Source organism: Pocillopora verrucosa, chromosome 3 (assembly GCF_036669915.1).
Source record: "Pocillopora verrucosa isolate sample1 chromosome 3, ASM3666991v2, whole genome shotgun sequence".
In the NCBI taxonomy this organism is placed as follows: domain Eukaryota; kingdom Metazoa; phylum Cnidaria; class Anthozoa; order Scleractinia; family Pocilloporidae; genus Pocillopora; species Pocillopora verrucosa.
This window is the reverse complement of record NC_089314.1, coordinates 29,304,010-29,315,437: the sequence shown is the minus strand read 5'-3', so window position 1 is coordinate 29,315,437 and position 11,428 is coordinate 29,304,010. Positions and strand designations below refer to the sequence as shown.

At 38.2% G+C, this 11,428-nt stretch overlaps 2 protein-coding genes across 3 annotated transcripts; both read right to left on the bottom strand.

Moving 5' to 3' along the window:
* Positions 1-76: 76 nt before the first annotated feature.
* LOC131793053 (RNA-binding protein NOB1-like) lies at positions 77-6,222 on the bottom strand. Of its 2 annotated transcripts, XM_066164439.1 has the most exons (8): positions 5,996-6,222; positions 5,261-5,394; positions 4,470-4,526; positions 3,386-3,723; positions 3,214-3,346; positions 2,238-2,335; positions 1,489-1,633; positions 77-561 (listed from the first exon to the last, which is right to left on the bottom strand). In XM_066164439.1, the coding sequence occupies exons 1-8, from the start codon at positions 6,216-6,218 to the stop codon at positions 292-294; spliced, it is 1,398 nt and encodes a 465-aa protein (XP_066020536.1). In that variant the 5' UTR covers positions 6,219-6,222; the 3' UTR covers positions 77-291. The 2 variants fall into 2 exon arrangements, with proteins under 2 accessions (XP_066020536.1, XP_058966453.2); XM_059110470.2 differs by having other exon boundaries at positions 3,214-3,723.
* Positions 6,223-7,597: 1,375 nt separating this feature from the next.
* On the bottom strand, positions 7,598-10,727 carry LOC131793058 (uncharacterized). Its single transcript, XM_059110475.2, has 2 exons — positions 10,675-10,727; positions 7,598-10,172 (listed from the first exon to the last, which is right to left on the bottom strand). The coding sequence occupies exon 2, from the start codon at positions 9,999-10,001 to the stop codon at positions 7,806-7,808; it is 2,196 nt and encodes a 731-aa protein (XP_058966458.2). The 5' UTR covers positions 10,002-10,172; positions 10,675-10,727; the 3' UTR covers positions 7,598-7,805.
* Between the last annotated feature and the right edge of the window lie 701 nt (positions 10,728-11,428).

The following is an 11,428-nucleotide window of genomic DNA, read 5'->3' as shown; positions in this document are numbered from 1 at the left end:
AAAAAACTGTCACAGGAACGTGAAGCGTGCATAAGCCTTGGATATTTTTGCAGATCAACAAAAGTAGACAGATATCTTCGATTACGAAGATGTAATTTTATTCAGCATTTCCATTTCAAGCATGTACACATATTTCACGAGGTTTGCTAAAAAATCTATTCTAATACCTGTTGTATGTGTGAGTGCAACTTGGGAGGGTTCCTTTGGGTACATGATATGCGGTTAGAGACGCACAACGGAACACATGCTCGAATTTTAAACATGAAGGAGAGAAAATAGATTACAAGCACTCTACTTCTTTCTCCGTCCAGATTTTTTCCTGACCTCGTTTGGATTCCGTCTATTCTGATAATCTTGAGCACCTTTCAAGTGATAACCGAGTTGCGAGGCGCGGCTTGTTACATCTTTCGCGGCGAATGGTGAGCTGCGCGCGATGTAATTAGGATCAAACACATTCATGTTATCTTTCTTCCGCGGGAGACGATGCTGACCACGGGGTTGGTCCTCAGTGAGGACTGGGTTGTTACTGTGGCGACCACCTTGGGGCCGAGGGAGGGGGAACTGAAAAAAAATTATGAGAAAAAGGGAACAAGTCAAGTAAATTTTAGAAACACAGAAATTAATCTCTTTAGTTGCATAAAAGATGACGTTTTGCGAGAGTTTTTATGTTTCACAGGAACAAAGATCCACCGTTCGAGTTTGGGCAGGAAGCTGATGAATGCCATGTCATGTACATGCAGCAAAACAATAGCAAGAAAGATATTAATCACATAAACACCAGTGAAATACCAGGTGAACTTTCGCCCGAACGAGTGATATGTTCACACGTGAAAATAACATCTTATCTTCACAAGTGAAAATAACACCGTTAGTTGCATAATAAATCGCGCCTTTCGCTGAAATAGTAAAATGATTATGTTTTTCATTGGTGTTTATAAAATAAACAGAATGATACATGGCCGCTTGGACAAGCAAAATTTATCTTCAAGACCCGAAGAAAAATTTCAGTATGTTATATCCTTTAAGAAACACCATCACTTCTCTAACTAGTGGTAGACAGAAGACAGTTACAGGGTAACTGATGCACAGATGGACATTCAAGTGTGTCAAGACAGTAATATCAAAACCCGTTGAGTGTTAATGCTACAGTATACGGCGAGTGAAATGGAAATGGAAACATGGAACAGCTTGTTCACCGATACATGTACATGATTTGATTCTTACCTAAATTATACTAACATTAAAGGGGAGCTCGCCTGCTTGGGGAGGGGGAGATTAATGAGGGGGACTGGGACAACGATGGAGCTTTAAGCCGGAATGTTGATGTGTGCAAAATGATCTTCACGAAAATATAAGCAAATGTAGTTTAACTGATGTATACAGCATTACGAAATGAGAATATCATAGAAGTCTACAACAAATATTATAAGCCACCTACATACTTGACAAAGTCTGTGACAGTTAAAAGTTATGCTTATCAGAAACTACCTTTTTTCCTCTGATGTTAAACGGTTTCTTTCTGTTAGGCAGATGGTAATGGGTTATACCATCCTCATCAACACTAACAGACACCTTCACCAAAGTGCTATTACCACATGATGGGCAGAACTTTTTCTCCAGCTGACATGTCACTCTAAATTAACACAACAACAAGCAAATCCCACATTTGTGAGTGCCTCTGGACATTGACAAATATGCTGTTACAAGTCCTGATCCCACCTTCCAATGTAGAGGATGTACAGAGTGCACACCAGGAGCTGCAGTTAGACAATATCTACTTTGGAATGTAAATCTAGTTTTTATTGGATTTCAAACATCTGATAATCAAACAATTCAGTGATGCCAGAAAATAAAGCAATCTGTTATCACTGTCTTTAAAACTGTATACAAAGATCTCTGCAACTGGATTTGCAAAAAATTCAACACCAAAACTTATAACTCCATGTGTCTCCCTAAAAGAAGTCTCCCCTCTACTTTCAACACAATTCCTTGTAGATCAGTTGAGAGAATTTGATGTTTAATCAAGATAACCCCCTCCAGCTGATAATTTTGTCTTCTTTCCTCATCTGTAAATAACTGCAAGGGAGTTATGGAGTTCATACGTTTCCAATTTGTGTTTCATTTTAATCAACTTGTTTCTTCCTTCTTTCTGTATTTCTCCATTAGCACAAATTCATAACACTTAATTAGTAAAATCTTCAAGTTTTCAACTAATCTGCAGTTAAAAATGAACTCACCTGAAACAAGCATAGCATTTCAACACATAACTGCGCGCTTCCCTGATCAGCATACCATCAAGTGATATCACATGAAGACCCATTTGAATCAATACATTCTGAAAGAGAATGACAAAAGTTGCAGCCAAACTCCCTTTAAAACTGTGCTTGTAACTCTTAGTGATGAACACTTAATTTCTCCCTATAATATCCATACATTATCTGGCCACCAGGTGATGAGAACCGGTTAGAATTTGTTATCTTGATCTAACACCAAACTCTTGAAACTAATTTACAAGGAAATGTGTAGCAGCTAGAGGGGAGAATTAACAATCAGATCTTGGGAGTTAAAAGGCTAACACAAATTTTTTGTCTCTCTGTTTAGCTTTGCCAACATTTTTTCTGAACATCAATTCGTAATTTCTCTGTCACTAAGGTATTGACAAAAAAAGGTGATGAAGTAAGGTGATTTTGTTATGTATGTTTTGCATTTAAAAATTTTAATACCCGTTTCTTATAACTTAAAAATGTCTAAATGACTGTAAATACAGGAAAATCATATTTGTGAACTGCAGTTCACATATATGATTTTCATATATTTACAGTCATTTACTCATCACTTCACTGATTTACTACAAACCAACATCATGACCAGCTCCCAGTTGGCTTATTAGCTCATTTGATAAAGCGCTGCACTACTATCCCTGAGGTCATGGGTTCAAATCCCATACAGGTCTAAATCTTTTTTTCAGACCTTAGTTTCTCTATTGCTAAAGTATTGTTTATTACTCTGAAGATCACTTCCAAATTCATTTAAAACGTCTAGCTATCAAAAAGTTATCTGCTATAACCTACAACAACAAGTCAATGTAAAATACAGAGAGATATGGTATGATATGGTTAAATAACATGTGATTAGGCTTCAGGTGGCAATTGTGGAAATGCTTAACTGTAAGAATTCCTCAGTCACAACAGAATTACGGACAATCTCTATTACCTGCATTGCAAAATCAGTTGTAAGGCAGCCTACAGTCACATTAGCTGGCAAAGCATTCTGGCTTCCTTTCCCCATCTGATTCTTAATTTGCTTTATGTTATCAGGTGTAATCCAACCATCATCATCATCCTCACCAAAATCATCACCATTTTCATGCTCACAATCCTCCTCAATATCACTGTCTAAATCATCCTCACCATCAACATTGTTATCATTTTCCTCAAATCCCTCATCATCATCTTTAGAGTCATTTAATGTTGGATCATTTGCTGTCAGTGCCTCCATACCAGTTGTAATTTCCTGAGCAGTAGAGTCATTGTTTTTATCAATTTCAGCAGCTGTGCTTATTTCAGTTCTTGATGTATCAATTGCATTTGTCTCACATTCATCACTTGTATTTGGTGTATTGTTCTGTTGTCCATCTGTTCCTGTAGTTTTATCACTGTCAACTGTGCGGCACACTGTTCTTTCATCTCTTAGCTCAGTTTCTTCACTTTCCTCTTTTGGCTTCTAAGAGGAAAGAGAGACAATACATACACCTTCTTCAATGGTTTCATACAATATAATATGCACTGATGTTTTGCAAGTCATGTAGTACTTTTCCAAGCCCTGTATGGGCCAGGAAAAATACAAGCAATGGGTAAAATGGCTGCTCATATAGTGTGTGAACCATTGAATAAGGTATTTATAATTCCATTCTGATTTCATTTTTGAGTATTTAGACATCTAGTTTTCAAAGTACAGTCTATCTGACCACAGTATTGATCCATTGTGGCCTGTGTAAAAATTAAAAAGAACACAAGTGAAACCGTTAAAATGCTTTTAACATAGTGTGAGACCAAAAAAAAATTTGATGCACTTAAAAGTGGGGTCATTTAGTGCAGCTATTTTTTTGCTCCACTTTCCAACCATATTTTTTCCCATTCTATAGCAATGCATTATACTTCAGTGTAATGGCACATTTTGTGTGTTCCACTGCCCTAATATGATAAAATGGTGTAACAGTGGAATAATAAAATGCAATCATTCTGAGCCAGGTGATCATAAAGGAATTGCATCACATAATATTTGAAAATCTTGGGTGATAGAAAGTTCAATCATTCTGAGCCAGGTGATCATAAAGGAATTGCATCACATATGATAGAAAGATCTAATAGTGATTAAAAAGATCACAGCAATATATCAGGAAAAGAGAATGAAGCCTTAGTGTTAGAAATGAAAATATACAATAGTTTAATATATGATGGTACACTCACTTTTTCCATAAAGAAGCCAGGGACTGTCTTTCCTGCAAATCCTTGAGTTATTTCTACCTGGATTTGGTAATGTGTTGATATCAATAACATTTTCAAAAAACATTTTATGACACACTGTATAAGGTGCGTTGTCAGAGACACTTATTAGAGGGAGTGGAGGGGGGCACTTGGTTAATTATTCTAACATCAGTGCTACAGTACATATCTTTGTTTTTTTTTTTGTAACATCTGAATATAAACAATAACATAAATTGAGTAATACACAAAGCTGATCCTAGGTTTTAAAAGTGATGCAGTTTGGTCTCTAAACAATTTTTCCAGATCAAATATGTGCATCTTTGGTTTAGTGATAATGACCACTCATCTGTAATGATCAGGGGAGGAGAAAGGGGCACTTCTCTAAGGAAACGAGACACATTTTGAAGTATTTCTGATTCCAAAGAGACCCTTTCTTGAAGGGCAAGTGATAGTTTGAAGATTTGCAGTGTGGTCATCTTGGTTGGTAACTTGGGTGAAGACTGCATCATATAGAGTACAACAGATACTTTTCCTAAGGAAATGTAGATGAATGGGTTTTACTTACTTAGATTCCATAAGGGAGGTAATAGAAGAGGGTGGAGGGGTGGGGAACTACTCCTTTGGTAATCCACCTCACACACACAGTCAACATGATCATGCAAATCAGAGAAACTGTACAAAAGCACTCATTCTAAGTATTCTGCCTTTGATTACCAAATGGACTGACTATATTTAAGTAGGACTTTAGTACACTGAATCTTATAAGTTCTAACCTGTTTGGTGGGTTTGGTCTTAATGTGATCAATGCCACAATGTTCCTTTTCTAGTTGATAAGTGAGAGCCAGGACCTTTAGGTCAACGACAGAAAGACTTCGAAAATCTCCTGTCTGCTTTGCAAATTCAGTCACTAAGAAAATTAACACAGTTTCAATGACAGCAAGAATGAGGAAAAGTTTACAAAAGAAATGACAACAACTGTGAATTGATCCCCATATATGAGCGGAATTCTGAGGTTTTTGCCACTGAGTTGCTATCTCCTCTCATTTCTAAAACCCAAGCACCCTTAACCCCACAATGCATTTACTATGTTAGACATTTTCTAATATCTTCATTAAGATCGGTATGGCCTGCTGATAATACCTCCAGGAAAACTTAAATATTTTATGTACATGTACCATCACTGATGTTAAGTCAATTCAATAGTCCTTAACATTTGGTCTGATACAGTCTTATTATAATTTTATCTCACTGCACACTATTTCAATTGTTCTGTGCCTCTTTCTTTCTTTGCGTCTTCTGGACACGATATTAGAACTTTAATATTTGGGTTTTCATAGACGGGGCTTGATTCTAGTGTTATGGTCTTCCTTGTAGAGAAGTCCGTCAAAAACACCTTTGTTTTAGAGTAAATAAGAGAAACAAGTAACAACTTTGTTCGATGTCCAAAAAGCAAGGGGTCCATTTGATATGGGATCCGCATAATATAGATTTCACCGCTCGTAACTCACCCGCATGTAGTGCTTCTATTGAAGGCTCTCTAAAGTTGATTTTGTATGGCAACACAGCCAAACGCTGTCTAGTTGCTGCGTCTCTGATCTCATTCACAACATCCTCAACTGTATAAACATTTTCACACATTTCATGAAGCGGCGCATTTTTCAAAAAAGCGGCCGAGTCCGCCACAATGTGCTGTACTTTACCACTGTCCTCATTAGCCATCTGATCCGCCATCTTGGTTCCTCAAGTTCTCGATTAGTAGCCGCTGACCAATCTTTAATTGCGCAACTAAACGCAACTTGACTCAACTTTGAGAAAGCCTCACCACCAATCGATAGTTGATTGATTCCGGAAACCGATCAGTCTGCAGACGTTTTTCATCGATTTCTCTTTATGGACTAATGAATGTTTTTTTTTCGCTGTGTTCCCATATATATAAATGTGGAAGGTTCTGAAGATGACGATTATTTTTCATACAACATTTTATTTATCATAATGACCCTAGTTTGGCAAAATTTACCAGTGGGCTGGTATGTATCAGAGTAAGCAATCGTATCTTAAGTAGTTTGAAGCCGTTACGGATATAGGACATTCCACAGTCTCCCTTCATGAATTAAGGCTGAGTTTTTTTGTCATACATCATCATGTCGACGCTAGGTTAAAGCTCTTCTAAGATTTACGTTTTGTGAATGGTTACATTTATTTATCACTGTAAACGATTGTTTTTACCTCGGGTTCCTACAGTTCCCAAAGGTGGCACCACTGCTCTACTAAGTGGTACATGTTCCCCGTTTTTTCCACCAGCTCAATACTGTTACAAATCAACTACCAATCTGAAATCACAACGCAGCCGTCGTAAATACAGCTACGCATTAAGCAATTGGAACTCATTCGGGAAGGAAAGTAGGGTGAAGTCTGTTGACGAAAATGACGATAGAACGGTAATTATCTCAGCCTGGATCTAGACTCCTCGAAGGGGAACAGGTCGAATAAGTGAGGGAAGGGAGGAAAAAAGCACGGGAAGCTATCTACCAGCGAAAATGTCCATTGAGATTGCCTCGACTCTAGTGACCAACCAGCTCGCTCAAATCAGAATTTTCTTCTTTTCACCGGTCCTGACAAACGTGTAGGCGAGGTCTCTTGCCTATCATTTTACCTTTTAGAAAGAACCTACCAGAAAGGAGGTATGATGGTAAACGGAATGAAACTGTAGCTGAGGCTCCGTCAGACTCCTATGACGAAAAGTCTATCATTCTGACAGAATGCAGTTAGTCGCAAGTAACGCAATTTTTAAAGTTTGTGTATGAACTTAAGTGATATCTGAGAGGCATTTTAAGTAAACTTCACAGTAAAACTGTTACCGCCATGAGTCAAAAGAGGTCAGGAGTTACCTCTTTTTGAAAAGCAAGTTGGAAAGGGCACTGACTATATAACTGGTACGAAAGGTAGACATCCACTTTACACATCGTCACTATGGACCAACTAAGTCATAAAGGCCGCACCTATCTGGAATTCACCTTTACTAGAAAACTTAAGATATCTCTAGATAGAGTCGAGATAGGACTTATATCTCCACGCAAGTCGAAACGATATATGTTTTATGTAGCTTTGATTTATTTTCTCGTTAAACCTATTGTACACAATTTATTCAGATCTCTTTAGAGCCATTTGGCGAGCCTCAATTGCAAGCAACAATCCTCAGTAAACGATTGACCTTCATTGGAATATCATAAAAAGAATATAAATTTGATTCCAGCAGACTGATCAGTTATGCGGCATTTGCAATTCAAATACATACATCTCCCTCGTCTAATACAACAACTAGTTATTGTGATAAACTTGCCGAGAAAGCATTCGGTATTCTTCAATAACAAAGTTTGTGTAGGCCTCTAGGTCGGCGCCTGCATCAATCAGCCATTCACAGCAGTCGAAGTTTCCAGTTGTAACAGCAGCGTGTAAAACTGGCCAACCAAATTCGTCCAAAGCATTGACGTCATCTCCCTCCTCCACCAATAGTTTAATGCTGTCTAAATCTCCCTTTGCAGCTGCTCGATGAAGGCAAGAAGAGGAGCTGGCAAATTCCAATTGCTGCATTCGAGAGAAAGTCTCAGTAACTAGTTTGTCGAAGAGTTCTAAGTTATGTTCAAAAATGATATGTTGTCGGTTTTCTTCTGTTTTGCTTTCAAAAGAGCTGCTTTCATTGACATCCGACTCAGTGAGATGATCTTCAGCTTGCTCCGATACGCCTGAGTTATCGTTAAGTGGCGTGGAATCTATTGTTTGGTTAGAATGATTTTCACAAAGATAATTTGTCACATCTTCAGTATCTTCTCCGTCACAGCTTGCAACTTCATCGCAGTTTTCAGACTCATTTGGTTCCTCAGGAATTTTTTCCATTTTGAAAGAACAGGGTATAGAGAATCCTCGAGGTCTTGGAACAGGTGGCAAATCATGACAGTATACCGAGGTTGAAATTCGCAACTCGAGTTCATCACCCTCTGAACTTACGTCACTTTTTGTCTCTTCGTTTGTTATTGTTTCTTCATCTGAACAGCTCTGTATACTTTCATCTCCCACACCGCTAACTGCATCAAAAACCTGCCTTCCTTCTGCAGTGGCAGCTTCTGGAATGTTCATTACTGGAGGTTTCTCAAAGCTAAGATTTTTTTTCCCTTCAAAGACATTCGGGAGTGATTTCGACCTTTTCCCCCGACCCACATGGAATCCATCACCAGCTTTCTGCGAGAAAAACATATCTAAAGCTTTCTTTATTTGTTTTTGAATACTGTCTGTTTGTTTCTGTTGTCCATCTGTTCCACAGATAGGAAACGAACTCGCTCTTTCTAACAATGCCTTTTGTTTGATCTTTCTGGATCCTTCGTTGAGCAGTTGTTTCCGTTCGGTCACAACTTTGCTATTTTCGATAGAATCGCTATATTTTAATCCAGTGTGTGTGGTTTGAGTACAACTTGGAAGTTCAGACTCTGTCAAACCTTCGTAGATAAAAGGCAAAGATTTCACTCTTCTAGTTTTTTCTTTGAGTTGGGGTACCCTTTCGTGACTTTGGAAACTCCTTTGTTGAACACGTTTGATTAAGTTAAATGACGTGTTAGTTGGTAGAGATTGTGAGCGATTTTTGCGTGATAATTTTCCTTGTCGTGACTGTTCATTCGTGTTCTCGATTTCACCGACTGCTTGGCGGAGACCATGTTTGACATCTTGGTGCTTAGAATATTCATCATTTGAAGAAATTTTGGCTTTACCAACAAACCGTGAACTTGTCATAGGCGATGATTGACTTCTTCGCGTTTTAGCTTTCAAGCCTTTTGGAGCAGCTGAGTGTAAGTCGGTTATAACTTCTTTAACAAAATTATCACTTTTTTCAATGAAAGCCGGTTTTCTTTGTTGTAAAAAGGAGGGCAACGAATTCCTTCTTCTTCCAAAGTTTGAAAATAATTCATTCTCCTTGCCCTGTTCAGTGCGATGCAACTCAATCATAGTTAGCCTGTCAAAGTCGCTAATCAAACTGCCAAACTTGTCCGAATGTGAAGAATCAATACTGGATGAATTTGTCAAGTCTGGTGTTTGTTCTTCTTCAAGGTCGCCAATCTCATATGGTAATGAGATCTCAGTGGATGATCCCGAATGTAAAGAATCCTCTTTATTACAGGAATCTATATTGGCTGTCCCTTGCGCCTGATCTGTTACTGTATAATCATCCGGTGTATCTTTACTGTAAATTATACCAGATGCCTGTTCAATGAAGGCATCTTCTCTTTTCGTCATCATCGAAAAGGATTCACAACGTTCTTGTTCAGCGTGAACATCATGACGTTGCGGATATTCGTCCACTTTAAGAAGTGAGTGAGATATTGTCGTTCCTGTTGGTGAAGATTCTAAGGCATCGTTTGTAATGTCTACCTCACTGGTTGAAAAAGCCCTTGGCGTTGCCTTTTCGAGGATCGCATCTTGTTCTTGTTCACACGGCTGTGTCGAGCCGGTTTGTGTATTTCCCATAGTTCTTGATCGCCTTCTCTTCTGATTTCGTATTAAGCCACCACTTGAGAGTCTAACCTTCGGCCGAGCTGTGTCTTCAGGCGATCGAGTTTCACAAAATCTTGAAAATATTTCACTCGATCGTCTTTCACTCAATCCAAGATCTTCTTTTTGATCCAATACTTTCTCTATCTGTGACAAAATTGGAACACTATTAGATCGCTTTCTTGTAAAGCCTTCCATTTTGAACGGGAAAGAATTATTCCCTCATCAATTTGGAATTAAACTTATCAAATCCTGTGAGCGGCAGCAGTGACAGAATTGTGTATTTTAAGAAGTTATTTCAAGGCTTTGTTATCACGGCTGGTCCACGTCACATGCATGTGAAATGAAGCGTTGAGCCGCAATACCCGTTCGGGTCAGACTTATCATTGTCTTTTATTATGACACGTTAAGAGGATATATTCAAAGGCTTTTATCTAGAATATTGGAGCTGAATTACAAATAGAGAGCAGGGTACAAAAGTCGCTTTTGGCATGAAAGGGAGAACAGAAGTAAAAGCCTCTCTGTAATGGCAAATAAGTTTGACACTAATAACAAAACATCATTAAAAAAAACGTCTACCCCATTCTAGAGCGATTATAAGTCAGGAATATAAAACTGTCGCAATTTATTTACGAAATCATGGACTTACCAGTGAGAATTTTGCGGTTTTTAGGTTAATCACGTTGATGTACCGTTGGCAGTTTTAACGTCTCGTTAACAATCAATATTCAATATCCAAAAAACCTGTTTTCAATGCAATTGTTCCAGTTAAGACATCGCGCTCTCATTGGTACACGGCAAACAACAGCTGTTGAACACTTAGAGATAGCTATCTCCTTGGTAACTAACCTTGTAAGAAAAATCGAGTCGGCAACGTTCACATTTCTTAAATCGTTTTTTTGTTACAGAAAAATTAATAATGACAAATATGCTCTTTTAAGGAGAATGTCACGTTGTCTTGTGTCGGAAAAATTTCTTTAAAGAGAAGGAAAACCTTATGACAATTCCTTGGAATATGAGAAATTATTTTGAAGGTGAAAGGACATGGAAAAGTGGTTGGGTTGGTTTAAAGCAACAAATATCCTTAAAAGGAAGAATCTTAGTTCGTTTTCTTAATGTCATTTCGCCGATTAATGAGGGTGTCCCACTTCCTGATTAAGGTAACCAAGGAGAGCACGTCACGCGTGTCACATTCACCTCCCACGATTGACGGCTCACAATGCTTGTCCGGTCTCTTTTCACTGACTAATGGAGCGAAAAGAACTCTAGATCTGACTTAATCATGAGAAACCGAATCGAAATGTGCTCTCAAAAGCCCCACTATCAATCAAACTTTACTTTTAAAGGTATCTGAAGGAGACGAACTCCCTGTACGCATCAGAAACTCTAATCGAACTTTCATC